Source organism: Plectropomus leopardus, chromosome 3, assembly GCF_008729295.1.
Source record: "Plectropomus leopardus isolate mb chromosome 3, YSFRI_Pleo_2.0, whole genome shotgun sequence".
In the NCBI taxonomy this organism is placed as follows: Eukaryota; Metazoa; Chordata; class Actinopteri; order Perciformes; family Serranidae; genus Plectropomus; species Plectropomus leopardus.
Window position 1 is genome coordinate 209746 of NC_056465.1, and position 26838 is coordinate 236583.

The 26838-nt window shown below is 40.8% G+C and overlaps 1 protein-coding gene across 1 annotated transcript; it reads right to left on the bottom strand.

The window, feature by feature from the left end:
• Window positions 1-1647: 1647 nt before the first annotated feature.
• LOC121962431 lies at window positions 1648-21505 on the bottom strand. Its single transcript, XM_042512690.1, is given in 6 exon segments — window positions 1648-1754; window positions 1757-1805; window positions 10699-11004; window positions 12958-13102; window positions 17319-17485; window positions 19904-21505. Coding segments are annotated over 6 exon segments (2376 nt in total).
• Window positions 21506-26838: the final 5333 nt, after the last annotated feature.

A 26838-nucleotide genomic window follows, 5' to 3' on the forward strand; every position in this document is an offset into this window, starting at 1 on the left:
GGCTGTTAGTCAGCCTCATAAGTCAGGATTGTTTAGTGAGATACAAATACAACATGTTTGTACCAAATATAAACATGTTGGATCTTCTCCATGTTAAAGTAATGGATGTTCTCTGCAAATATTACAAAACAATGCAACAGCACATGCAAAGAATGCTCATGCCTCATGGTTTATACATTGCAAGTTGTAAACAGTGGCTTTGAACATATACAGTATATATTCAACAAATACAGTACATAACAAGTAGTAGTCTTAGCTGAAAAAAAGATTGTTTTCAATACATTATTTGGAGCCCTCTAATTCAAGGCTGAACAGCAGATAGTAGCCTGCATGTTAAAAGAGATGCTGAGCAGTCTGAGCAAAGTGATTTGCTCTCTGGGAACACGGTGGAACCATCTTACCTAAAATATACATTTGCTGTTAAAAAGTCAACAGGTCCTCTGAACTGTCACTTCTCACTGTCTTCCAAAATTAAAAGAGTCCCAGTAATGTCATGCTACTCCCTTCTTTGCTTTTGACAGTTGAATCATGATTTAAATGGCCACGGGTGGTCTTTGTCCATTAAATGTAGAGACATTTATTGGCATCTGAGAAAATTACTGATGTGATCCTTTACATAGGTGGTCTGATTCAGAACAACCCAATATCAGTATTAACCCTACAGGGCTTTTAAAATCACAAAATACCAAAATGGTATCTCAGGAGGACATTATTATTCATACATAACAAAATATACGTATATATACGTATATATACGTATATATATATATATATATATATATATATATAATATATATAAGTGATCCAGTCATCATTTTAAAATATCCTACCTCTAAAACTGAAAGCCTTGTGAAAACCATACAGTCATCTTATGAGCTCTAGCCTTTCCTGAAGCTATTTTGCGCCATTCAGTAAATATCAGCATGATGTCAGATTTCATGCACTTCATATTTTCACCTGGCACATTTCCATGCCTCAGTCTCAGAGCACTCAGACTGTGGTGGAGATGAATACTGGTAGGGGTGGGCAATATGACTGTGTCACACAGTTCATACTGTGGTAGCTCTCCATTTAATATCTCTGGAGGTATTACAGACCATGGGGGAAATGTTGGAAATCACTGAGCAGGACTGGTCTGTGATAATATCAATTTACAGAAGTTTTTGCATCAATGTGATGCATTACCTTGATTTTTCAGGTATTCCATTCAATGGATTAGCCAAAATAAGTCATTACCATCTGGGGTTATGTTAGCTATCAAATATTTCTCAATATAATTTCCAGGAACTAGGATAATTTTTAAAAAAAATTGTTTGCACATCATTACTAGTCTTCTTTTCATATCAACAAGTGCTAATGCTCATGTACCTCAAATTGACTGAATTGAAGATCACATTTTCAGTGACTGTCTGCCAATCCCCTGTACTGTAATGATAACACTGTCTAAAACTTATGTGGCAACAGTTCGTGAAGTATCAAAGAAGACTAATATCTCAGTCACTATGTAGCATATTTTTTATTGAGTCGGAAGAAATTCTGTGGATTCATTTCTGCTCAGTTTGATGACTTCTTTCTTACTGACGGGAATCTGCCCTCAGTTTCACAAAGCGTTGCTTACTTTTAGCAAAAGGGGCAACGTCCGTTAGTTCAGTCCATGAGTTCCTGTTTTATTTGGATGAGTGTGGGGGGATGTTGGCTTCCTCTGCCCTCCCGCCGTAAAATGTATTCACTAAACTGGGAAGAGTCCACTCCCCTCCACATGAAGCAGTGATCCAGAATCCTCTCTGCTGTAACCGCTCCAACACCTGCAGTCATGCACAAACCAAACAACAGCAACACAACAATGAGATCTGACATCAAAACATTTTCTCCACTGGAGCGTCGAAGTCGGGATTGCTACTTGGAAAAAAAAAGGTGAAAGTTGTTCAAATTTTTATGTACTCCTATTTCCACAACCTGGCTACCATTCATAAACAATATAAGTTCACTACATCAAATAAAGAAAACATATGTAGTTTACAACACTCTTCAGGCTTGGTAAGATATAAATAGGTTTTGTGGGAATTTTGGCAAAATCTCCAGGTTTTTCCCCTTATCCTCAAACCCAGATCTACCACCATCAATTGGTAGTTCCTTGTTCGCAAAGTGAGAGAGAGAAGGGTATATGTCAGCTCCAACATTTGTTTGTAAAGGAAACACTCAAATCTTTTACAGACTTAATGTCAGAATACGGAATTCTGAAACAGGACTTTTACAAATATTTACAAATTCGCCATTTAGTAAATACCCTGAAAAGAGAAAATCGTCTGTCCTTGGAGCTGACAAATTTCGAAAAGATTTTGGTGAAATCTACAACATTAAAAGGAAAAATCTCTGTAATTTATAATGCTTTATTAGACCATCACAGCTCTTCACTGATCCCACTTAGGAACATATGGCAGAGGGATATGGGATGTGCTCTTGATGAAGATCAGTGGGATGCTATTTGCCAGAATGTTTTTTGTTATAAATTCAATAATAAAAATAAATAAATAAATTTGTTATAAATTCATGCACAGGATATACCTTACTCCACTCCGTTTATGTAAAATGTTTCCTAACTCATCTTCCAGATGTCATCGTTGTAATGCATGCATGTTTTTTGGGATTGCAGGAAATTAAAATATTTCTGGAAGGCAATACATGATTTAACTGTTAAGGTTGTGGAAACCCCGTTGGACATTACACCAACACGGTACCTCTTTGGTACGGAACTGGACAAGACACTGGACGCCACACGCAGGAAGAGGATTACCATAATATCTTATATAGCAAAGAAATGCATCTTGCTCAAATGGAATCAACAAAGACCCCCATCATTCGACTTGTTTAAAGAAATCTTAAATGAAACTTGTGAAAATGAAAATGAAACTGGAGCAATGCACATATACACTAAAAAACAAGGGGGATGCCTTCCAGAAGATATGGGAACCACTTATGGACCTCTGACACACATCATCAGGGTTTGGCATGCTCAAATACTACTTTCAGAGGATGAACTGTGACCATGGACTGATTTAATTTACTCTGCTGTACTTCTTGTTGTTGTCTGTCATGTATTAGTTTCTTATGTTTTATATATTTTATTTTATTTTATTTTATTTTATTTTATTTTATTTTATTTGTTTTATTTTTCTCTTCATTTCCCTCTTCCCTGATTGTATGTTCTGGAATTTAAAAACTAAATAAAAAGATAATTGAAAAAAAAAAATAAAAATTTTATGGATCAATTTAAAATGGTGTGCTGCATATACAGAAACAAGTTACATATACAGAAACGCGCTGCATAGGCCTTTACAAACCAAAGGGAGACCTGTAGTGGTTGTAGTGAATTTCATGACTGTAAACTGAATAACATAAGTTGAGTATTATTTCCAATAAAAATTTCCCAAAATTACACAAAAGCATTTTTTCCCAAAGTAAGACCTATAGTATGACTGAAAGGACACCTCTGTATAATATGCTCAGTATTATTTCAAATAATGATTTTCCCAAATCACACAAAAGCACATTTTTCTAAACTAAGTGCTGTAGCACGACCACAGAGCACAATTTATTTTAAGTAAAAGTAATGACACTGCAACAGTGACATTATTGAATGTAATTACCTATAAAAAAAAATAGGTATGTTTTATGGGGGCACATTTTTCCGTAACTAAGTGTGTAATCACCAGTAGACCATTGGTTTGTGAGGTAAATTTGGTGCTAATACAGTGTATAAAAATTGAGTTATTGCATATTTTCGCTCTATGGTGTTGCACTTTGTGGACGGCCCTAAGCACTCGTCTGGCAGCCTGCTGCGCATTAAGAGCAGTGTAAATTATTCAGCTTGGAGGACAGATATTTTGGATGAAAATGAGTGTGTAACTCATTTTCAGTCCAACTGCGATTAAAACGAGGCATCGTTTGTGTTTTGACAGCATTTTGTTCATGAGTTATTGGTCCCCGAAGATCTGATCTGTCAATAACTTTCCAACTTTACCTGAGCTCAGTGCCTCTGTTGTGTGAGTGGATATGCAGCTTTTTCTTTTTGCATTTATTTTCGTATATGCAGCGCAGTTCTGTATTTGCAGTACGGTTCTGTATTTGCGGCATTTTTCTTTTGCATTTGTTTTTGTATATGCACGTTTCTCTCTATATGCAGCGCGTTTGCCCTCGTTCACTCACGGTAATTTGAAGTCACTGTGTCGGTTTGGGAAAAATTCCCACTTTGGTGCCCTCCAATGGAACACACTGAACATTACATGAGTCACATCTTGTACTGAATGGGCTAAAAGCAGTACATTGGCTGCACCAATTTTCACCAGGATTGTCTCATATTTCTATACAGTCTGAGGGAAGAAGCTCCTCCTGAGCCTCTCAGTGCTTTCTGCTGCCTTCTGTCCAACCTCAGCAAGGTTGGACAGTGATCTGTGGCTGAGATCTTTAGTGTCTTGTATAAACATCCTTTATGCAGGTAGAGCAACACCTATTGTGTGGCGAGGCTTAGCGATCTGGAAGCGCGGCTCCGCACCGTGGATAATCCCTCTGTAGCTGCGATAGCTAGCGAGCCCCCTGTAGCCGGTGCGGACCGACATAGCATAGCCTCTGCTAGCCGTCCCCCGGCAGCCCCCGTGCAGCCGGGAGGCTGGGTGACTGTCCGAGCGAAGCATAGTAAGCCGAAGCCCGTGGCACACCACCCACCCCCCCTTCACGTTTCAAATAAGTATGCCCCTCTCAGCCACACACCGACCGAGGACACAACCCTGGTCATTGGTAGCTCTATTTTGCGAAACGTGAAGTTAGTGACACCAGCGGCCATAGTCAAATGTATCCCTGGGGCCAGAGCGGGCGACGTCGAGTCAAATTTGAAGCTGCTGGCTAAGGCTAAACGTAAATACAGTAAGATTGTTATTCACGTTGGCGGCAATGACACCCGGTTACGTCAATCGGAGGTCACTAAAATTAACATAGAGTCGGGTGTGTGAGTATGCCAAGACGATGTCGGACACCGTAATCTTCTCTGGACCCCTCCCAATGTGACCAGTGATGACATGTTTAGCCGCATGTCAGCACTCAACCGCTGGTTGTCGCGGTGGTGTCCAGCAAATGATGTGGGCTTCGTTAATAATTGGTGCTCCTTTTGGGGTAAACCTGGTCTTATCCGAAGGGACGGCATCCATCCCACTTTGGATGGAGCCGCTCTCCTCTCTAAGAATCTGGCCGATTTTATTAGAGGCCCAAAGCCATGACAAACCAGAGTTGGGACCAGGTTTCAGAGTCGCAGTCTTACACGCTTCTCTGAGCTTCCTCTAGCACAGTCACACACACCCATAATGTAAATGTTATAAAAACAGTGTCTGTCCCCCGACCACTTCATTTGTTTAATACTAAAATAAACAAAAGGGGAGTTGTACATGAAAATCTCATAAAAATTAACTCATCTCCTGTCATACAGCATCATAACAGGAGAATTAAATGCGGACTCTTGAACGTTAGATCCTTATCAACCAAGGCTCATTTAGTCACTGATTTAATATTGGATAACCATATTGATTTATTATGCCTCACTGAGACCTGGCTTTGTCCTGATGAGTACGTTATCCTGAATGAATCCACTCCTCCTGGTCAAATAGTCACGTTGCGCGGGACACTGGCCGAGGAGGGGGAGTCGCTGCTATTTTTGATTCAAGCTTAGCAATTCACACTAAGGCCAAGCTAAACTATAATTCATTTGAAAGCCTTTTTCTTAGTCTTTCTCACCCATCCTGGAAAACTTTACAGCCAATTCTGTTTGTCATAGTGTACCGCGCCCCCGGCCCATACTCTGAATTTCTATCTGAGTTCTCTGAGCTTATATCAAGTTTAGTGCTCAAATCAGACAAAATTATTATCGTAGGGGATTTTAACATTCACATGGATGTTAATAGTGACAGCCTTAGTTCTGCTTTCTCCACACTTTTGGATTCAATAGGCTTCAGTCAGTGTGTACATAAACCCACCCACCGCTACAATCACACCCTCGATCTAGTCCTTGCGTACGGCATTGATATTGCAGATTTATCAGTCTTTCCTGAGATTCCTGCTCTGTCTGACCATTATTTGATAACTTTTAATTTTTTATTACTTGACTACAAGCCTCTCAGTAAGAGCTACTCTTCTAGATGTCTATCTGACTCAGCAGTGGCTAAATTTAAAACTAATTCCCTCTGCTTTGACATCATTACCATGTCTTACAACTCCTGAGCACACTACTACTAACTTAAGTCATTCCCAAATTGACTGTCTCATCGATAATGCTACTGGCTCACTGCGATCAGCTCTCGACACTGTTGCACCCTTCAAGAAGAAAATAATGAAACAAAAAAAATTAGCCCCATGGTTTAACCTCCAGATTCGCAAATTGAAACAAACATCGCGAAAATTTGAAAGACATTGGCGTTCGACCAAACTGGAAGAGTCCCGTTTAGTCTGGCTGGACAGTCTTAAAGTCTATAAGAAGGCCCTCCGCCATGCCAGGGCAAACTATTATTCATCACTAATTGAGGAAAACAAAAACAATCCCAGGTTTCTTTTCAACACTGTAGCCAGGTTGACTCAGAGTCACAGCTCCATAGAGCCCTGTATTCCTTCAGCCCTAAGCAGTGACGACTTTATGAATTTCTTTAATAATAAAATCATAATTATTCGAGATAAAATCCATCACCTCTTACCCTCAACTGACCTGACCCCGAACTCAGATAGCCTGATTATGGCAGCAAGACCCGAAATTTATCTAGACCATTTCTCCCCCATTGACCTTCATCAACTCTATACTTTGGTTTCTGCATCTAAGCCATCAACATGCCTGCTAGACCCCATCCCAACTAAGCTCCTTAAGGAAGTTTTACCTTTATTAGACAACTTTTTATTAGATATAATCAACGCGTCTTTATTGACAGGTTATGTACCCCAGTCTTTTAAAGTAGCTGTCATTAAACCTCTTCTAAAGAAGCCCACTCTCGATCCTGAGATTTTAGCTAACTATAGACCGATATCTAATCTCCCCTTTATTTCTAAAATCCTTGAGAGAGTGGTTGCTCATCAGCTCTGTGACTTTCTCCGAGACAACAGTTTATTCGAGGACTTTCAGTCAGGCTTTAGAGTTCATCATAGCACAGAGACGGCACTAGTAAAAATTAATAACAACTTATTTATCGCTTCTGACACAGGTCTGGTCTCTGTTTTAATCCTATTAGATCTCAGTGCTGCATTTGACACCATTGACCATCAAATCTTACTGCACAGACTTGAATCCTCAATTGGCCTTAAAGGAACGTCACTAGCCTGGTTTAGGTCATACTTATCAGATCGTTCCCAATTTGTTCACATCAATGATCAACCCTCCGCACATACAAAGGTCGCTTTGGAGTGCCACAAGGTTCGGTGCTCGGACCAATCCTTTTCACTTTATATATGCTTCCTCTAGGCAACATAATTAGAAAACATTCCTTAAATTTCCATTGTTATGCTGATGATACGCAATTATATCTATCTATGAAACCAGATGAAACTGATCAGCTATCTAGACTTCAAACATGTCTTAAGGATGTAAAAGCCTGGATGAGCCGTAATTTCCTGATGTTGAATTCAGACAAAACTGAAGTTATTGTTCTTGGCCCAAAACACCTCAGAAGCTCCTTTTCCAACAATTTAATTTCTCTAGATGGCATTACCCTGGCCTCTAGCACTTTTATTTTATTTTATTTTATTTGTGTATTTTTCTCTTCATTTCCCTGATTGTATGTTCTGGAATTTAAAAACTAAATAAAAAGATAATTGAAAAAAAAAAAAAAAATTTTATGGATCAATTTAAAATGGTGCGCTGCATATACAGAAACAAGTTACATATACAAAAACGCGCTGCATAGGCCTTTACAAACCAAAGGGAGACCTGTAGTGGTTGTAGTGAATTTCATGACTGTAAACTGAATAACATAAGTTGAGTATTATTTCCAATAAAAATTTCCCAAAATTACACAAAAGCATTTTTTCCCAAAGTAAGACCTATAGTATGACTGAAAGGACACCTCTGTATAATATGCTCAGTATTATTTCAAATAATGATTTTCCCAAATCACACAAAAGCACATTTTTCTAAACTAAGTGCTGTAGCACGACCACAGAGCACAATTTATTTTAAGTAAAAGTAATGACACTGCAACAGTGACATTATTGAATGTAATTACCTATAAAAAAAAATAGGTATGTTTTATGAGGGCACATTTTCCGTAACTAAGTGTGTAATCACCAGTAGACCATTGGTTTGTGAGGTAAATTTGGTGCTAATACAGTGTATAAAAATTGAGTTATTGCATATTTTCGCTCTATGGTGTTGCACTTTGTGGACGGCCCTAAGCACTCGTCTGGCAGCCTGCTGCGCATTAAGAGCAGTGTAAATTATTCAGCTTGGAGGACAGATATTTTGGATGAAAATGAGTGTGTAACTCATTTTCAGTCCAACTGCGATTAAAACGAGGCATCGTTTGTGTTTTGACAGCATTTTGTTCATGAGTTATTGGTCCCCGAAGATCTGATCTGTCAATAACTTTCCAACTTTACCTGAGCTCAGTGCCTCTGTTGTGTGAGTGGATATGCAGCTTTTTCTTTTTGCATTTATTTTCGTATATGCAGCGCAGTTCTGTATTTGCAGTACGGTTCTGTATTTGCGGCATTTTTCTTTTGCATTTGTTTTTGTATATGCACGTTTCTCTATATGCAGTGCGTTTGCCCTCGTCACTCACGGTAATTTGAAGTCACTGTGTCGGTTTGGGAAAAATTCCCACTTTGGTGCCCTCCAATGGAACACACTGAACATTACATGAGTCACATCTTGTACTGAATGGGCTAAAAGCAGTACATTGGCTGCACCAATTTTCACCAGGATTGTCTCATATTTCTATACAGTCTGAGGGAAGAAGCTCCTCCTGAGCCTCTCAGTGCTTTCTGCTGCCTTCTGTCCAACCTCAGCAAGGTTGGACAGTGATCTGTGGCTGAGATCTTTAGTGTCTTGTATAAACATCCTTTATGCAGGTAGAGCAACACCTATTGTGTGTTCAGCTGAGCGAACCACTCTTTGCAGGGCCCTGAGGTCCTGTTCAGTGCTTTTTCAATTCAAGTCAAGCCAAGTAAATTTTATTTATAAAGCCCATCATCACAAATAACAATTTGCCTCAAAGGGCTTCACAGCGTATGACATCCCATCCACCCTTAGACCCTCACATCAACTAAGGAAAAACTCCCCAAAAAACCCTAAAAGGGGGACAAAAATTGTAGAAACCTAAGAAAAGGTGATTGAGGAGGGATTCCTCTTCCAGGATGGACAGACATGCCACAGATGTGGTAAAAAACTAAATTACAGATGACAAAATGATACATAGAAAAAGAGAGAGAGGGAGAAGAGAAAGAGAGAGGGAGAGAGGGGGAGAGATGCACAGCAACAATAATGGTAACATGTTTCTGTACCAGGCAGACGTGTTCCCTGTCAGGACGCTGTGGATGGTGCAGGAATAGATATCCCTCAGTATTTGAGGTAATACCCAAAATACCCTCAGGCGTCTCAGGTAAAACAGTCTCTGCCTTTCTTTTCTCACCTCTGAGTCAGTAAGCAACACCCAGGTCAGGCTTTCAGTGATTGGCACCAAGGTACCTGGAGCTGTCCACCCTCTCCACCAAGGATCAATTGATCTTTGACCAATGTACCCAAGTTCACAAATATATAAGATTACTAGAGATAGAATGAAATGAATCTGACCAACTCCAACCCTTTAGTGGAAGCTAACAAATATACACCCCTGAATATTGCAGCTTTGGTATAGATTAGAAGAGTAGTAGACAACAAGTAGACGGACAAAGCTAAAATTTAATGTCTAAAATTTAAGAAGGTGAAGAGCTAGTCCCTCGATTGGACCATCATCTGCTGTTTGATTAAATAATAATAGTAAAAAACACAATATTTCCCTCTAAAGTGCATTGGAGTAGAAGTGGAAAGTGGCATGAGATTAAAAAACTCAAGTAATGTAAAACTTCCTGAGATTTCTACTTTAGTACATGAGTAAATTACATTCCAGCACTGGCCAGCAGAGGGACGAATGGTAACCTAAATTGCTATATAGTTACTAATGTAATTAACAGACAAAGTTTCTTTGGCCCTGAAATGTAATAATCCAATCATAATTATTTAAAAACATGAAAATCAAAATTTGATCAAGAAGAAATGTTTAGAAATGTTGTTCAGTTGTAAAACTTATTTTTTCCATGCACTGGGCAACAATCTGTGGACTGTGAAAACAAGATTTTTTTTCTGTTATCTAAGTAAGAATACTCTTTCAACCTGAGAGAAGTGCTAAAATAAGAAAATATTGGTAAATCCCAAAAATCAGTGGGTACTAAGAAAATAAGAACAAATTCTGGCAATGAGAAAAAAGAAGAGAAAATCTGTGAGTATATCTTTTCTTGAATGAAACCCATTGTGTCAAAGTTCACCAGAGTTGAGCTGTATGTGAACTCTATGCATTGACTGACCACTTGGTCCCACTGGAAATAATCTCTTTCGGTCTGAAATTGCACTTTTATAAATGTTGGTATGATCCACACCAAGTCCCCTGTGCAGCCTGTGGAGTGTCAGAGTGTGTTCTATACCTGGACAGAGTTGAGGTGGCAGTAGCCGTTGAGTGGGAAACGAATGATGTGTGTCGAGTCTTCATTCCAGCTGGTGTTCAGGGTATTGGACATGACGTCTCTGACCTCAGGAAAAATCTCCTTGATCACCGCCCGGTGGGCGCTCACGCTGATCCTCTCACCGAGCTCCGGAGCCACATGAATCACGACACACTCACACTCCAGGCACGCAGCCCCACATTCCTGCTCAGTCCTCCAGCGCTCCAGCTCAGCCTGCAGAGTAGCAAGCTGGAAGAAAGTGGCCTCTTCATACAGAAGGGAGTATTCCTGCAAACACACACACACACACACACACACACACACACACACACACACAGAAAACACACACAGTGTACATGAAGACAAGCGGAGACACTCACACACACAGCAAAAGAAACAAAGACAGAAAAGCCTGACAATACACATAAATGCACAAAATACACGCATGCAAGCAAAGACACTGAGCATTATTCAACATACATAGCAATTCTACAATCATGACTAACCCCTCTGAGTAAATCTGAGAGGTCCACATCTGTCATATTTTACCCAAAATAATCAACAAAGTTTGACCATTTGTCACACAGAGATACAGTACATGTGCCACCCTTATGCAGAGCACATCTGTTCAATCAGTCTTAACATACTTGTGATTTAGGAGTTTTAAAAAATAAACTAAGCGTAAAAGTAAGTAAGTAAGTAATCTAAATGAAGATTGCATGAATTGTCAGCACAGCTTGTCTTGGTCTTGACTTTGTCATGTGCTGTCTGAGATGCTCCAAGAATGCTCCAACCTGTTTGATTTTAGTGCATCCACAAACAGGACGCGCTTGTAGTAGTTGTAGTTGCTGCACCTTGATGATAGGATATGAGCTGTATCCACTGAGACTGCAATAGAAGGAGCAAGAAGGGGATGACCACACACACACACACACACACACACACACACACACACACACACACACACACACACACACACACACACACACACACACACACACACACACACACACACACTGACTTCTTGCATGTTTTGTGATCAGTCTGCAGTTGCAGATCCCTCTGACTAAAGTAATAAGTACACATCACCCGAAATCACTGGTAATTCATGTAGACACAAATAACGTCATTATGTACACTATGTTGAGATCTTGAAAGTCTTGTACTCTGCACATTATTAATTGCACAATGAATACACTGATGGCTGTGGCTCAGAAGCAGACTGGGTTGTCCTCTAATCAGAAGGTCAGCGGTTCAAGCCCAGGCTCCTTTAGTCAACATGTTGAAGTATCCTTGGGCAAGATACTGAACCCCAAAATGCTAGTGATGCTGCATCATCGCCGTGTGAGTGTGTGTGAATGGTTACTGAGTAACAGGTGGCACCATGTACGGTAGCCTCGGCCATCAGTGTGTGAATTGGTGAATAAGACATGTAGTGTGAAAGTGTTTTGTTTGCAGCACGTTGTCAGGTGGACAGGATGAAGTAAGGATCATCTCCTTATATGGTGCTCACTGGCTCTTCATGGGCGGGGGATGTCTGCTAATTGCTGACATACACACATGCCATGATTAAATCCAAGTGTCCTGCGGCGCTCATGAATCTGGTGTAGATTTTATATACTACGTCGATTTATGTGCATATGGACTCACAGATTTACTAACATTTCATGAATGAGACCCAATGGCTTTATTTGTTTTTCTGTGTGGGGGGTCACATAATTCTGAAAATGAATTAATAAATAAGAAAGTTGGAGAATTAAACTTTCTTTAACTGTGGCTAATTCAGCCCAGAGAGAGCTGCCAGCACTGAGGTCAGTGCCTCAGTATGTGAGGAACACTTGTTCTAGGTGTCCCTTCTGTTTATGCTGACAGGAGGCAGTGATGGCCACATGACCGAGAGCAGCCAGGCTGTTTGATTAAATCAAAATACCATAATGCAACAACTACACATGATATCATCAAGCTGCAGAGTGTTTAGTAACATTTTACATAATGTAACAAATTAAAAGAGATGTTTATAAACCAAGCAGAGTTTTTAAAATAGTCAATCATATAGAACGCAGTAAAGAAAACATGTCTTCAGTAGTTTATGTGCAAGGGCTCCATGTGACAGGAGTTCACATCCTTGCTCAGACAGTGTGGACGGCTCCTTTGTTTTTGGTGTCCCAGTGATTTGGGAGTGTTGAGACTCGCGGCAGCGACAAAATGTGCTAATACCTGATCAAAGCTGTACACACTCACTTTGAAGTCTGCAGGGATGAGGAGCTTGGAAGTCCGCAGGAAGTTCAGTATGTAGCGGAACATCGGGCCATCACGATCAATGAAGTAGTGCTGCTTTAGACTGTCCAACACTATGGGCTCCGTTCCATCAAACAGACGACCGATCCTGTCGGAAACAGTAGAGACCAATTAAAGAGAGTCCTCTTTATCAAAAACCAAACAAATGCTGGGGAGGCTGTCATGTCTGCTGGCCACAGACATCCTCAGTTGTACTGCAGCAGCTCAATGTTTACAACTTCATAACAGATTTGACACTTTGCCAGTTTTCAATCGTATTTTAATTGTATCTTCTCTCTACTTGGGGCGTGTCACTCTGACCGTGACTGCTATCAGAGAGGAAAACTGGCTTCAAAAACAGCTTTACAGTTTACTTTACAGGGATTTTAAAATGCATTGTTACGCAAAACTGTGGACTGGGGGCTATGAATTTTGTTCCATCTCTAACATCATGCTTGGAGGGCTGTGTGTCATAGTCAGTACAGAGAGGAGGGATGAATACTCCTTAAATGTACAGTACAATAGGCCTCATTGACGCTGACCCTCCTGAGCTTCTTCGTAAATTTGTTCCTATGAAAAGTCTACATATGATTCACTATGTGTTCTTAAACCCCAGGATCGTTTCGTTCACACCTCTGCTCTTACAATAAAGAATCCCACTGTGCTCCTACATTGAAAGCATGTGCCACTTCATCCTTATTAGAATAAACGCACGCTGGACATGAGACTGCAGGGCCATGTGCACAGAGTCTGAAGAAGAGGAAAAGCTGAGAAAGATGAAAGTCTGAAGACTGAAAAATAAATAAAAAAAATCTGTTGAGGTATTTCTGCAGAAAGTGAATGCCAGATGAGTTATCACATTTATTAGTCTCAGGAGTGGATATAAAATCACACAAGAAGATGCATAAGATGCAAGAAAAATACATGTTAACCTGCAAACCGTAAACTTTACGCATATACAGCAACTGTCAGGACAGAGAGGAGTGCTGCAGTGCTTTGCAAGGAGTACGTGTGTGCCTAGAGAGAGAGAGAGACAGAGAGGGGAAGATGGTGAAGGCGGACAATTTCACGAAATGTTTCTGTAAGATATCATTAATTTTGAACTTAAGAAAAGTAAGACTTTTTTTTCAACATTTCTGAGATGTTCTCAAAGTGCTATAATGGTAAATGTGCCTGGAGATAATATAAGTAGTGGTAATATCGCTAATGTCACGGTCTCAAATTGATATATGTTATTATACTAATATATTTCAAGCATTATAGTAGTACATAATTTGTAATTTTAATTTTTCTTTTTGTTTAACCATTACAATGAATGGTCATCTCAAGCATTTGCTAGAGGATGATATTTAAAAAACTATGGGGTCTGGTAAAATAATAAACATTGATTTTTGTTATTATAGCCCCAAGGACATAAAGAGGGCAAATAATTTTTTTTGTTCATCGCTTTTTTCTTGGTGAAGATTTTATGAAGATAGACTTGTAAATGTGAAGATTTTGGAAGGAGGTGAAACATAATGACACTGGCCTTTACATATGTAGAAAGCTTGGCTGTGATAATGCTATAGTGCTACACTACATTAGTGCTACACAGGATGCAGGAAAGAGTGTTGTCACCACCAGATTGTATCTCAAGCAAGATAAGCACAATACTGGGTCCTTATACAATTAAACTATGAAACTTTTGCTTAACAGTGGCCACTGTTTCCACAAGATAATGGAACATTCAGTTTCTCTTCATTTTCAAAGATCTCTTGAGTCTCTATAGGCCTCATCATCATTTAGCAGGCTGACAGAGTGAGTTGAATGAGGCCATAAACAGGAAACAAAGCAGAAACACTGTCATGTGGTTTTCAAAAATCAGCAACTAGATGACACATATAAAGATGCAGCATGGTATATTCAGTATAGGGGCAGGAATGCATATAGAAGTGGTGTAGCAGTATATATCCAAAATCAAATACCAGCCAGAGTGAGATATGACTTCTTGCCGGGTGATATTGAAGTACTTTGGCTGCAAATGAATTCAGCACATTTAGAACCACTGGTGGTAGAATGTTGTTGCAGGCCTCAAAATGCAAAGTTAATATATCAAGTGTGATTTTGACAGTAAGATTCAGATTTTTAGACTTAAACATTGAGTGGGATATGCTGCACTGTGCACTTACAGATAAGCTACAGGCGACAACTACTGGATGTAACGTTATGCAAATGGTGGATGAACAGTCAAGAGTGTGCATAAAGAGAGATGGGTTGCAAGTACAACTTGCATCATGTCTTCAGTGTTGTACGAGTATCTCACCATGAATCCCTTTATCCCTTTATTTTCTATCATAAAATTTCATAAATGTAGCTAATAATGATGTAATGAATGTTTTTAATTGGATTTTAAAATGGTTATTAGTGGATACATATATGTATGTAATATATGAAGGCATTTAAATAAAGAACTTTCAGGGCTCACCAATGACAAAATGACATGAAAAGAATTATAACTAACCTACATGTATACATACTGAAATGTTTGATTAGAGATGGAAAATAAAGGATAGCTTTCAATCTTTCTGGAAAATGTACAGGGGATTTTCCCCTAAAAACACATAATTTACATCTTAACTAAAACATTTATTTACTTTTATTTACTTTATTTACTTGCTGACTGAAAACAACCAATCAGAGATGAGCAGTCTCTTCATGAACTGCGGTCAAACTGCCAAACCAGGCGGCACTGATCAAATATGAATCCAAATTCTGTTACTGCATTACTTATCTCTCACCTCAGATGTGATAAAAAGCATATTTTTGTTCATTGTTTAACTGTAAAATGAGAACATTTGTGACCTTACTGCCATGTTGGAAACAGTTGAACCAAAACCAAGAACCACCTAACGGCTGGAACACACCTTCTCATTTTTCAGCTAAACAGTACACCAGTACACTAATATGATTCTGAAAGTCACTGCAGTAATAGAATCTCGATTCATATTTGATCAGCGCTGCCTAGTTTGACTGCAGTTGATGAGCTGTGATTTGACATGACTGACAGCTGTGTTCACACCAACACACAGAAAATGTTCGCATAGCGTTACTCACGTAGGCTATATATGGCCTCTGGGGTATTTCTGAAGCATTTTGCAACTTGCAGAAATTTGTCCTCAACAGCAGTGGTTGTGCAAATGTTAACAAGGAGAGACAGCTAACAGCTAACTTTGTTTGCAGTGAAGCACAACAGAAAGCTGGATGTATACACTGAGTCTCTGTGCCCTGAAGCAGTGTGAACCAACACGGTTACCCTTTTCTATTATCATTGTGTCACGGCAGCAGATTACATGCCCCCTACTTAAATTACTCAGTATTTTGCTAAGAAAGCAACTCAAGAAAAATAGGTTACACAAGACATACATTTTGTATTGCTGTAACTTTGCTCACTAATCTCTGAGCGCTTCGAGTCCTTATTTGTTCTCTCTGTACAGAGTGAAGCTCCATGTGTCTACAGACAGCGACATGGTTTATTCTTCATTCCTGACTCTCGGTAAGATCAAGAGAATCTCAGCTAGATCTCAGTACTGATAGGCTAATGCAACACAGTAAAAAATTTCAACTTGTGCAATTGCATAGTGTCCAATGTGCCCATCAAGCTGCCCGGTGTGAATTTGTGTATTTGTATTGACTATGTATGTAAACTTGCTGCGCAAAATGCTTGCATCATGTTTGGTGTGAACACACCATAAGAGACTCCTCAGCTCTGATTGGTTGTTTGGTTTTTTTCTCATTTCGCACTGTGTGAATGTAGTATAAAATGACAGTTTCAGTAAACATGACAGCAAGTTGTTCTCACAAAAGATATCAACTACAGCTTTAACCCATGCAGAGAACCCACTGAAAGCCCCTCACATATTCAAATATTAGTTTAACTAGAAGGTTTTCCATTCATTTACCCCAAAACTTGGATATTTTTTTTATAAAGTTGAAGCCTGAATAAGAGTTCCTTAAAATGTCATTAATTTACACCTGAGATTATTTCAGATCAACCTCATATAACTTTATTTTGGTAATGAATAGATTTGTCAAATATTTCAAATGAATATGCAAATCATAGGGAAAGTCATTTACCCCTTTAAAATCTGCTTGAGTTTTAAGGGATTTTGAAATGATGGCCTTTAGTTTTAAGATTTTATGTGTTTAGTTTTTGCTGTTTCAAATTAATGGTCAAATTGACAAATGACTAACATGAAAACTTTGATTTGAAGTAAGGTGTTGGATGAGCTGTCAGGAGTTAAAGGTACCTTAAGGGATTGTTTTTTCATAATGGATGTGTGTCTCACCGTGACTCGGGGTACTTTGTGAGGGTGGCCAGGCTGCTGGTGTACATGTGTCCTCCTACATCGATGTGGACAGGTGCATTGGTTTTAGTGAGCTGGGCTGGCGTGGGGATTCCAGCAGAGCTCACAGGAGACACAGAGACCAGCTGCTGACTCAGCATACTGCTGTCCTGTGACCCAAAACACACAAACACACATAGTAGTGGTATCAAAGTAATAGTTTTAGAGATATGGGGCAAATGTATGGAGCAGAGTCAAATGATGATGATGATTGATGCTCCTGATGATTGAATCAGTTAGAATGTCATTGTGGGGGCTGCATAAGAGCACAGGTTAAATATAGACAACACCACTGTGGTGAAAACAGTTATTTGAAGAGAGCATCAGACACCGCCTTGTCTTTACTGACTGTCTGCAAACACCCCTCACCACTGATCCAACTCATCTGTGACTCCACTGGGTTGAAGATGAACTAATCAATATTTTCAAATACACTGTATATTGTAAAAGATATCACTAAACCAAACCCACAGAGCATTATCACCAGCGCTACAGTTTACCTCTGCTTTATGCAGCTGTATAGTCTTTCAGCTTTTTGGGATTCCACACATTTCAAGGCCCTATGTGTAAGATTTGAGGATCCTTCAGTTTGGAGGCTTCTGGTGGCACCAATTGTGACAGGGATTTTTTTTTCAACTGGTACCATCAGGGTCATTTAAAAGATGCTGCATTTTACAGAAGCACAGTAACTTTATAGCTGCACTATGAGGCACTTTATATTAACAGTGAATCAACTGTTAGAGGTGTCACTTGTTTAAGGCTTCAGTGTTTTTGGTTCAGTCTCACAGCTCTTGACAACCTGGTATCCAAGCATGCGCGCACACGCACCCCCCACAACTGTAGCCCGGGACATCCAGTGAGCTGGCTGCTGGGCCTGACCCAACACTAAGCTTTAGACAAGTGCTGATGATTTACAATCAGAGTTCCAATGCAGCTTCAGGACTGCCAGATAATGCCAGGAGCCTGACAGCAGAAAAATCAACAAAAGGACAATCTCTCGGGCACAAGGATATGACTTTGCTCTGTAAGAGCACCAACTTTTCCAGATAACGTTGTAGGCTACTTGACATTGCCAGGTGCCTGAAAAGAAGCACAGCGTCGAGCTAAAAAAAAAAAACAGCACAACAATGGAGATTGTTGTGCTGTTTTCTTGAATTATGTGCCAAACTGCCCTCTTCAAACCTGTTCAGTCACATGTCATTGTCTTCTGTTTTGTTGTAGATCTTCAGTCTTGCAAGGTCAGACTTGAAGTCCTTGACTTGATGAAAGAACTCACCAACTAATCTGCAGTGGTACAGGCTGTGCAAACACAGGACAGTCCTCACTCACCAGACCTCAAGTCAAGGACTTCAAGTCTGGTTGAGGACTACAGTATTATATGCTGCATTTATGAGACACTGGGTCTTATGCAAGAAACACTATACAAACAAAATTTCTCTTACTTTTGTTTGTGTCCACAATTTGTTCTTATTTTGGTAGTACCCATTGATTTTGGGGATTCATCAATGTTTTCTTATTTTTTATCTTCTCTCAGTACAAAATTCTATGAGTGGGATATCAGAAAAACATCTCATTTTCACAGTTCACAAAATGTCCCCAAGCACAAGTACAAATAAGTTTTATATTTTTTCATATTTTAAAATATGCATGAATATCATTTAATCAAATTTAGATGATGTTTTAAAGTAATTATAATGACTCCATTATAAAATTTCAGGACTAAAGAAATATACTATGCTTGGTTCTTTGATCCAAGTTACTGTAATTTCAGTTACTTTGTGTGTCCCTCTGCTGGCCAGTGCAGGAATGTAACTAAGTACCTTTACTCAAGTACTGTATTAAAGTACAAATCTGAGGAACTTTTACATTATTTTAGTCTTTTAATTTCGTACCACTTTACACTTCTATTAGATAACTACTTTACAAATTAAGACATTTGCACACAAACCATATGAAAATATACAAGGGCAGCGAAACAATATGTCAGTTAATTATAAAATGAATTGGCAACTATTTTTATAATCGTGTAAGTCATGTATAAAATATTTTATTGTTCCACCTTCTCATATATGTATGTATGAAGACTTCCTTTTAATTATTTTGATTCCCTGAATTCATTCAAACTTTTCTGCAGTAGTAATTTTATTTTTAACGTATAAATACATTTCCCTGATACTTTTACTTAAGTAAGCTTTTACTAGTACAGTTCTAAAGTAGTACTACAGAGTAGAAAGGAATTTTAGTACTCAAAGGATCTGAATACCTCCTCCACCAATGCTGCACCCTGACCTAGGTGCACTTTATTTATAAAGAAAACTTCCTCCTTAAAGGGTGCTGATGCCTGGCTGCTCCATGACATCTGTAAGAACTGGATTTGTAAAAATGAACTTCATCTGCACGACTTTGTTACACATACAGGACGCATACGCGGTGCTGATGCACGAGGGGCTACATTTTGCTATATTTTATGCACGAGCTGTTAACACACAGGCGACTGAGGATGACAAAGGATCACATACTTCTGTTACCTGTGTGGGCAGAGCTGCCGGGGAGCGCACGGCGGGCTGTGTGGAAATCTGAAGCTCCGGGGCTCTCGCAGGCACCGGCTCGCTCTCGTTTCGTTCCAAAGGCAACTCCGCGCGTGTCCCGGGGCGCACGCACAGCCTCTTGGCGTATGGAGCCTCCGGGTCCTCCTCGGCGCTGACTGTACTCGTTGTTGTCATTGATGATGTGTTTACTGTTGCTGCTGCCGTTGTCCGCTGCTTCAGATCCGCAGCGTCGGATACCCGGTGAAGGCATGGGATCACGAGCTGGAGGTGGGACTGCGCGTGACCGTTGACCGTTTCCGAGGCAACGTAAAGCGTCGTCGGCGGCCTGGAGCCCGCGGCGCCCACGATGCTGTTGAGCGTTGCTATGGAGACGGCGCCGATGCAGTGGTTGGTGTAGGTCTTGGAGAGCTTGGCAGCGCGCGACAACATCTGCATCCTCGTGCCCAACAGGTTCTTACCGATAGCTTTGTTCTCGTACCACGTCATATCGCTCGCGCAGCAGTGGTCCCGGGGTCGCTGGAAGAACGCCCTGCACAGCGGGTTCCGTTTCGAAACGTACCGGACGAAGCTGGCGTACGGACACTGCTCCGAGCCCGTCTCGTACATCCGCGGCAGGGTGTCCTCCTCTGCGTCCGGACGCTTCTTGGTCCAGGCGGCGGAGCGGGACTTGTGGTACGGTCCGAGAGCTTTGAAATACACAAACTTTCTGCCTTCCTCATCCACAGCCAGACCGAACGAGTCCTCCTCAAGCTCCCGCTGGTTCTCTCGGCCCCTGGTGCAGAAATACATGCAGGTCTCGAACCAGACTTTATTGAGCAACCCAAACGGCGTGTCGGTGTTGAACACGGATGACTCGTACAATTTTCTAAGGTCCGACCGCGTGATGGCTTGTTTCTGCACCACGGGACCGGCGCCCTGCTCCTCCAGCCTCCGGATGACCGCAGCCAGGGTCAGGTTGGCGCTTCGCAGCTCCGGGTCCTTGGTCAGGTCCAACGTGCGACAGTAGGGTGGCTCATTCAGGTACCGGTTCAATGAGCTCCGGATACTGATGAGGGACGACTTGCTGTACAACTGTCCACTTTTGGAGCGCGCCTCCGCGTAAAAGGAGCGCAGCACCGCGCACAGCGCCTCCTTGTCCAGAGTTTCAAAGTCTGGACTTTGAGCTTTCTCGCTAAGGTACTCCCTGAAGATCCGCACCGCGTACCGGGTGGCCAGGCGTGTGTTCTCGCTCAGCCTGTTCCGCTCTGACCGCTGCAGCTCTCCCTCCAGGTGACACTCCAGCCCGGCGGGGATGCTGCCGCCGAAGGGGTCCGCCTCCCCCTCCTCCTTTCCGAGGTCCATACTCCGGAGAACGACCCCCTGTATCTGCGCGGCGGAACCGCTGGAGTCCAGCACTGTCCCCCCTGGCTCCCAGTCCAGCTCCACACCATCTCTATCGAACTCCTCGTCTTCTTCCTCCCCGGTGATCTGGACCTCCTGGATCTCATCTTCATACTCCTCCTCATTCTCCTCCTCCCTGCTTCTTTTGGGGCAGCTCAGCTGCTCCTGCTCTGTGTCTCCGCTGGCAGGCATTCTCGCCATATTGCGGTCTGTGAAGCAGTCCTCCGGCAGCGCGCATGCGCTATATTGGACCGCAGCGCTGAAAGCCTTTTGTGTTTAAGTGACCTTCAGCCGTGCACGCGCATTTTTAAGGCACGGGGAGCGAGCTCAGCGGGAGGGTAAATTTGGAAGCGCGCTCCCTGTGAAAAGGCTGCAGTATTGGACTGCATATTGGACCGGCAGCATCAACACTGATGTGGAGAAAAGCAGCACTGCAGGAGTGTGACCTCCACTGTCAGCAGTAGCCACACACTTTGGAATCTGTCTGATTCATAATGTGATGAGGATATGAATGCATCATTAAGACTGAAAGCCAGAAGTGATGAGAACAACATCCATTCCACAAACAGGGAAGACTGGGGATGATTGTAACACTTTTTGTCTTAGCACATATATTTAACTGAATTTTTGTGAAGGAGATCTCAAATTTTGGCTCAGTTTACGATTATTTAACTACAAATATCATTTCTTCAACTGTTCCAACTACATTACAGACTTCATTATTTAATGTCAAATGAAAGGAGTTCCATTGTTACAACCTGCCCTACTTCTAGGGTAAGTTGTAACACAACCTGGGGGAATTGTAGCAATAAGAATAAAGAATTAAAGTTACACAATAATGAAAATACACAGAAAAAACTAATAAACAATAATAAACAATTCCTACTCAGGTTTAACACCCTAACCTGGACCAATCAGATGCTGAGTACCTCAAATGGAGTGAGTTCAAAATACTAGTCTGCTACCTAGGTTAAGTAACCAGCCAAGGCATCCACTTGCTGCGCATTCTGACTTTCAAGACATTATGAATGCCAATAAACTCTTTATATATCTGTTTTATTCCTTCTGTTTTTTACAGTATCCTTTCAATGTCACATGACAGATAGAGTATTCTTTGGAGACAGACCTTACTGTCTTTCCCTCAAGCACACCCCTTATCCCTTCTTAGTGAAAGTGGCGCTGTTGCAACCATGCCATGGTTACAACTAGGGATGTGCAAGTACACCACTATCTGTATCTGTTCATCTAAATTATCTGTATCTGTATATGTACTCGGAGTGGGCGGGGCCCAAACAGGAAGTGGTTGTTACTTAACCGGAATGGTTGGGACTTAATCCGGAAGACGCTATTTTAAGCTTGAAATTGATACAGGTTGATCAGAAATTGTTATATTTATTGTTTACTAAAAAACTTTTTTAAACACAGAACATGAATAACCTTAAGTGCATCAATGAATACAACACATGCAGTGAGACCAAGATAAGAGTGAGCAGATAGTAAAAAAAAGCCCAACCGGTGTAGAGGCAGTGAGCGACACAAGCCGCATTCAGCCCGGTTTTCTCAAAAGCATTGCATCTGTTACAAATCGAGTTTTTTTCACCAAGTAACTCTACTGAGAATGAGTTCCGAGGTAGATGCGTGCTGTAGAAAACCTAAAAGGTACTGAAGAGAGACGGGAAGTGAGCTGTTCCTAAGTACAGAGAGGTTGTCTCTGTCTCTGTGTTGTTTGTGTGAGTGGAGCAGTGCAGGAGGAGTGGAGAAGTGCAGCGTGTAGGGGAGGGGCGCTGTGTGTGACTGGCCTATCACAGAATATGGACACAGTCAGCTACCCAAGGAGGATTTTCCTTCATCACAAGCACAGATATTGATTCATATAACTAGTATGATACCCGTGCTTGTCAAAAATGCTTTATCCGTACCAACCCTAGTTGCAACCATCCCCAGTATCTACTAAACAAGTAATCTAAGTTCAGGTAGATTTGTCATCTTGTACTCAGCTCCTGCTATACTTTATATTTTAAAAAGACACAGGGATTGAAAGGAGAGTGCAAGTATGCAGTCATTAATGTACTGAGAATATTAAATCAAAGATTATCACACTTGCACAAACTATTTTGCTATCATGATGACAAACCAGTTAGAATGTTTATGTATGTGGCATGTATGTAACATTGTCTGTTTAGTTATCTGTCTGTTTTGCATAAGTTAAATATGCACAGTGTTTGTGGGAGTGCACATATTGCATGTGTATTCAGCTAAGAACTTGTGGAGCAATCTAGTGGCAATAATAATTACATAAATTGTGTAACTAGATCACAACAAACCATTTAATGCATGTGGAACCACTTGCAAGACTGTTGTGGAGTGCTTCTCTGTGCAGAATTACACTTCTTGAAAAGTAGAGGGCTTTAGCGCTTTCATTGGAAGACATGATGGCAAAAATTTCCACATGCATACCTTTTGTAACCATCAAAATAGTCAAATAAGATGAAAAAAACATAGGGGTGGCTATCGCTCAGAGGTAGAGCGGTTGTCCTCTGATCGGAAGGGCAGCGGTTCGATCCCTGGCTCCTCATGTCGAAGTATCCTTGGGCAAAATACCGAACCCCAATTCCAACTCCCAACTCCCGATGCCGTGTGCTGAGAGAGAAGGAGATTCGGCACTCTCTGCAGTTCCCGGCCAGGCTCTTCATACATCACCAAGGGCAAGTAAAAACATTCAGTGACCCGGTGGAAGCCAGTAAGTTTGTTGACCAAAAACTGTGAAAGACTATGATGCAGAAGTTAAAGGAAGAGTCTAACTCTGTACTGATCAAACTTTTATTGTGGCAGTTTTTTTCCTCTCTGAAGCCTATTTTGCCCTTTGTGTGCCAATCAGGGGCTGTGTGAGTGAGGTGCTTTTTGTTTTGTTTTTTCCTAAGTGTCCCAGAAGTGGATGAGGGTAGCTCTGCTTCATTTGGGGAAGCACAGGGTTGGGGTTTTGTTCTTGTATTTGTTGCATTCTGCCTGTTGTTTTTTGTTGGCTGCCAGTTTGAACTTCTGTTTGTACTAAATGTTAATGGTACTGTGTTCAGTGGCTCTGTACCCACATGGCTTATTTAGGTACTTATAAATGAATAATATACTTGATTCATTGAGACCAGTGACAATGGTGAGGTGACTGCCTCAATATTGTGGGAAAAACTCAAAGTGTACATCAGGGGACAAATGATTTCTTATGAAGCAACACGGAAAAGGGCTAAGAGAAGCAGACTGGATATGATTGAGAAAGAACTATCAGCTGCAGAACTGACCTATAGAAACTCTGCTCCAGTCAGATCACAACAATATTATATATTAAAATATAAATACAACTCTATTTTGGGAGAACAGGTCAGCAATATTTTACTTAAACTTAGGCAGAGACACTTTGAGTTTGGTGACAAACCATATACTACATTATTGGCTAGGCAGTTGAAAGGAGAACAGGCCAAACGAGCCATTACAAAATAAAGTCTAGCTCTGGTCAGATGCTTACAGATCTAAAGGAAACCAATAAATGCTTCAAAGAATTTCATTCAGATATTTTCATTCATGCATTCATTTTCCATAACCACTTGTCCTTGCAGGGGTTGTGGGGGGGCAGGAGGCAATCCCAGCTGTCTTCGGGCGGAAGGCAGGGTACACCCTGGGCAGGGCGCCAGACTATTGCAGGGCCGGCACATATAGACAGACAACCTTTCATGCTCACAGTCACACCTAAGGGCAATTTTAGAGTCACCAATCAACCTGACTTGCATGTCTTTGGAATGTGAATGTGAATGAGACCTCAAAGAGAACCCACGCAGACACGGGGAAAACATGCCAACTACGCACAGAAGGGCCCCCGCCCACGGACCGAACCCCGTTCCAACCTGGGTTCAAACCAGTGACCCTCTTGCTATGAGGCAAAAGTGCTAACCACGATGCCACCATGGTGCCCTCATTTGGATATTTACTCCACAAAATCAATACCTGCACAAGAAGATATTAATCAATTTTTTCTTACTATCTTCACCTCCCACAACTGGGAACAGCTTTTCAGGAGAATTTGGATTTAGACATTTCGCTGTCTGAGCTACAGGAAGCAATCAGATCAATCCCTTCTGGAAAGGCGACACAACCTGACAGGTTTGGGCCAGAGTTTTATAAAGCCTTTCGAGACATCCTCACACCAGTATTGTTAAAAATGATTTATGACACATAAAAACAAGAATCTTCTATCTTCCCTTAGTGAACCAAATATCTGTGTTTTATTAAAAAAAAAAGATAAGGATGAAACAGACCCTGGTAGTTACAGGCCTATTTCTTTACTCACTTTTGATCTCAAAATAATAAAAGTATTTGGCAAATCAGCTGAGAAGCACATAGCATCTATTGGTCATGCGGACCAAACTGGATTCATCCCAGGAAGGTATTCCTTTTGTAATGTCCGCAAAATTCTCAACATCCTTTTTGCCAAATACAGTGAAAAAGATAGAGCCGCTATATTGTCTTTAGATGCTCACAAGGCGTTTGATATGATTGAATGGACTTATCTATTTGAAACACTTAAGAAGTTTGGCTTTACTGATAAATTTATAGAATGGGTCAAAATATTGTATACTTATCCAAAATCCTTCATATTACAAATGGGGGAAAATCCAGCCCACTCTCTCTGCAATGCGGTGTTAGCCAAGGGGATCCACTGTTTCTGTTGCTTTTTAACATTGCATTACAGCCTCTGGCAATTGGCATCAGGGAACACCCAGACATCAAAGGTATCAAGCTGAGTGGTACAGAGACCCGCATGGCCTTGTATGTTGATGACCTTTTGGTCTGTTTAGCTGATCCAGCAGTTTCTGTTCCCATCCTACTGAATTACATGAATTCCTTTGGAAACATTTCTGGCTATCCATGATTGGACAAGTTAATGCAGTCAAAATGGTGAGCCTACCCAGGTTTCTGTATCTTTTCCAAAACCTGTCTCTATATTTAAATGCATCCTTCTTTAAGAACCTTGATTCTGTCATCTTTCCCTTTATATGGGGTTATAAATCACATAGGATAGCTAAGGCTCACATCCACAAACTCCTCAAAAAAGGAGGTTTTGGTCTTCCTATTTTAAAACACTACTACTGGGCAGCTAACTCCAGGGCTTCTGTCTACTGGAATAATATAGAGGCAGAAACAGAAAACAATCCTCCATGGTTACAATTAGAAGCCTTTGCTGCCAAAGCTCTTAGCTACCTGCCCTTCTGTTTTCAAGTCCTGCCTCGGTAGATGAGTCAATTCAGAAAAGCTTTATTATAAACAATTCCAAATGAATATTAAATCAGACAAAAACTGCTTGCCAGACTGTCAGTATTTCTGTTTATGCTCCCGTTTGCCAAAACCATTTATTTAAGCGGTTATTAATAACTATGTTAGAATTTGGATTTTGCACTCGTTAAAGTAAAAGGGGCACCATTCTCTATTTAGGAGAAAATTAAATTTTAAATTATAACAGATTCAAAACATGTCATAACTTTAATCAA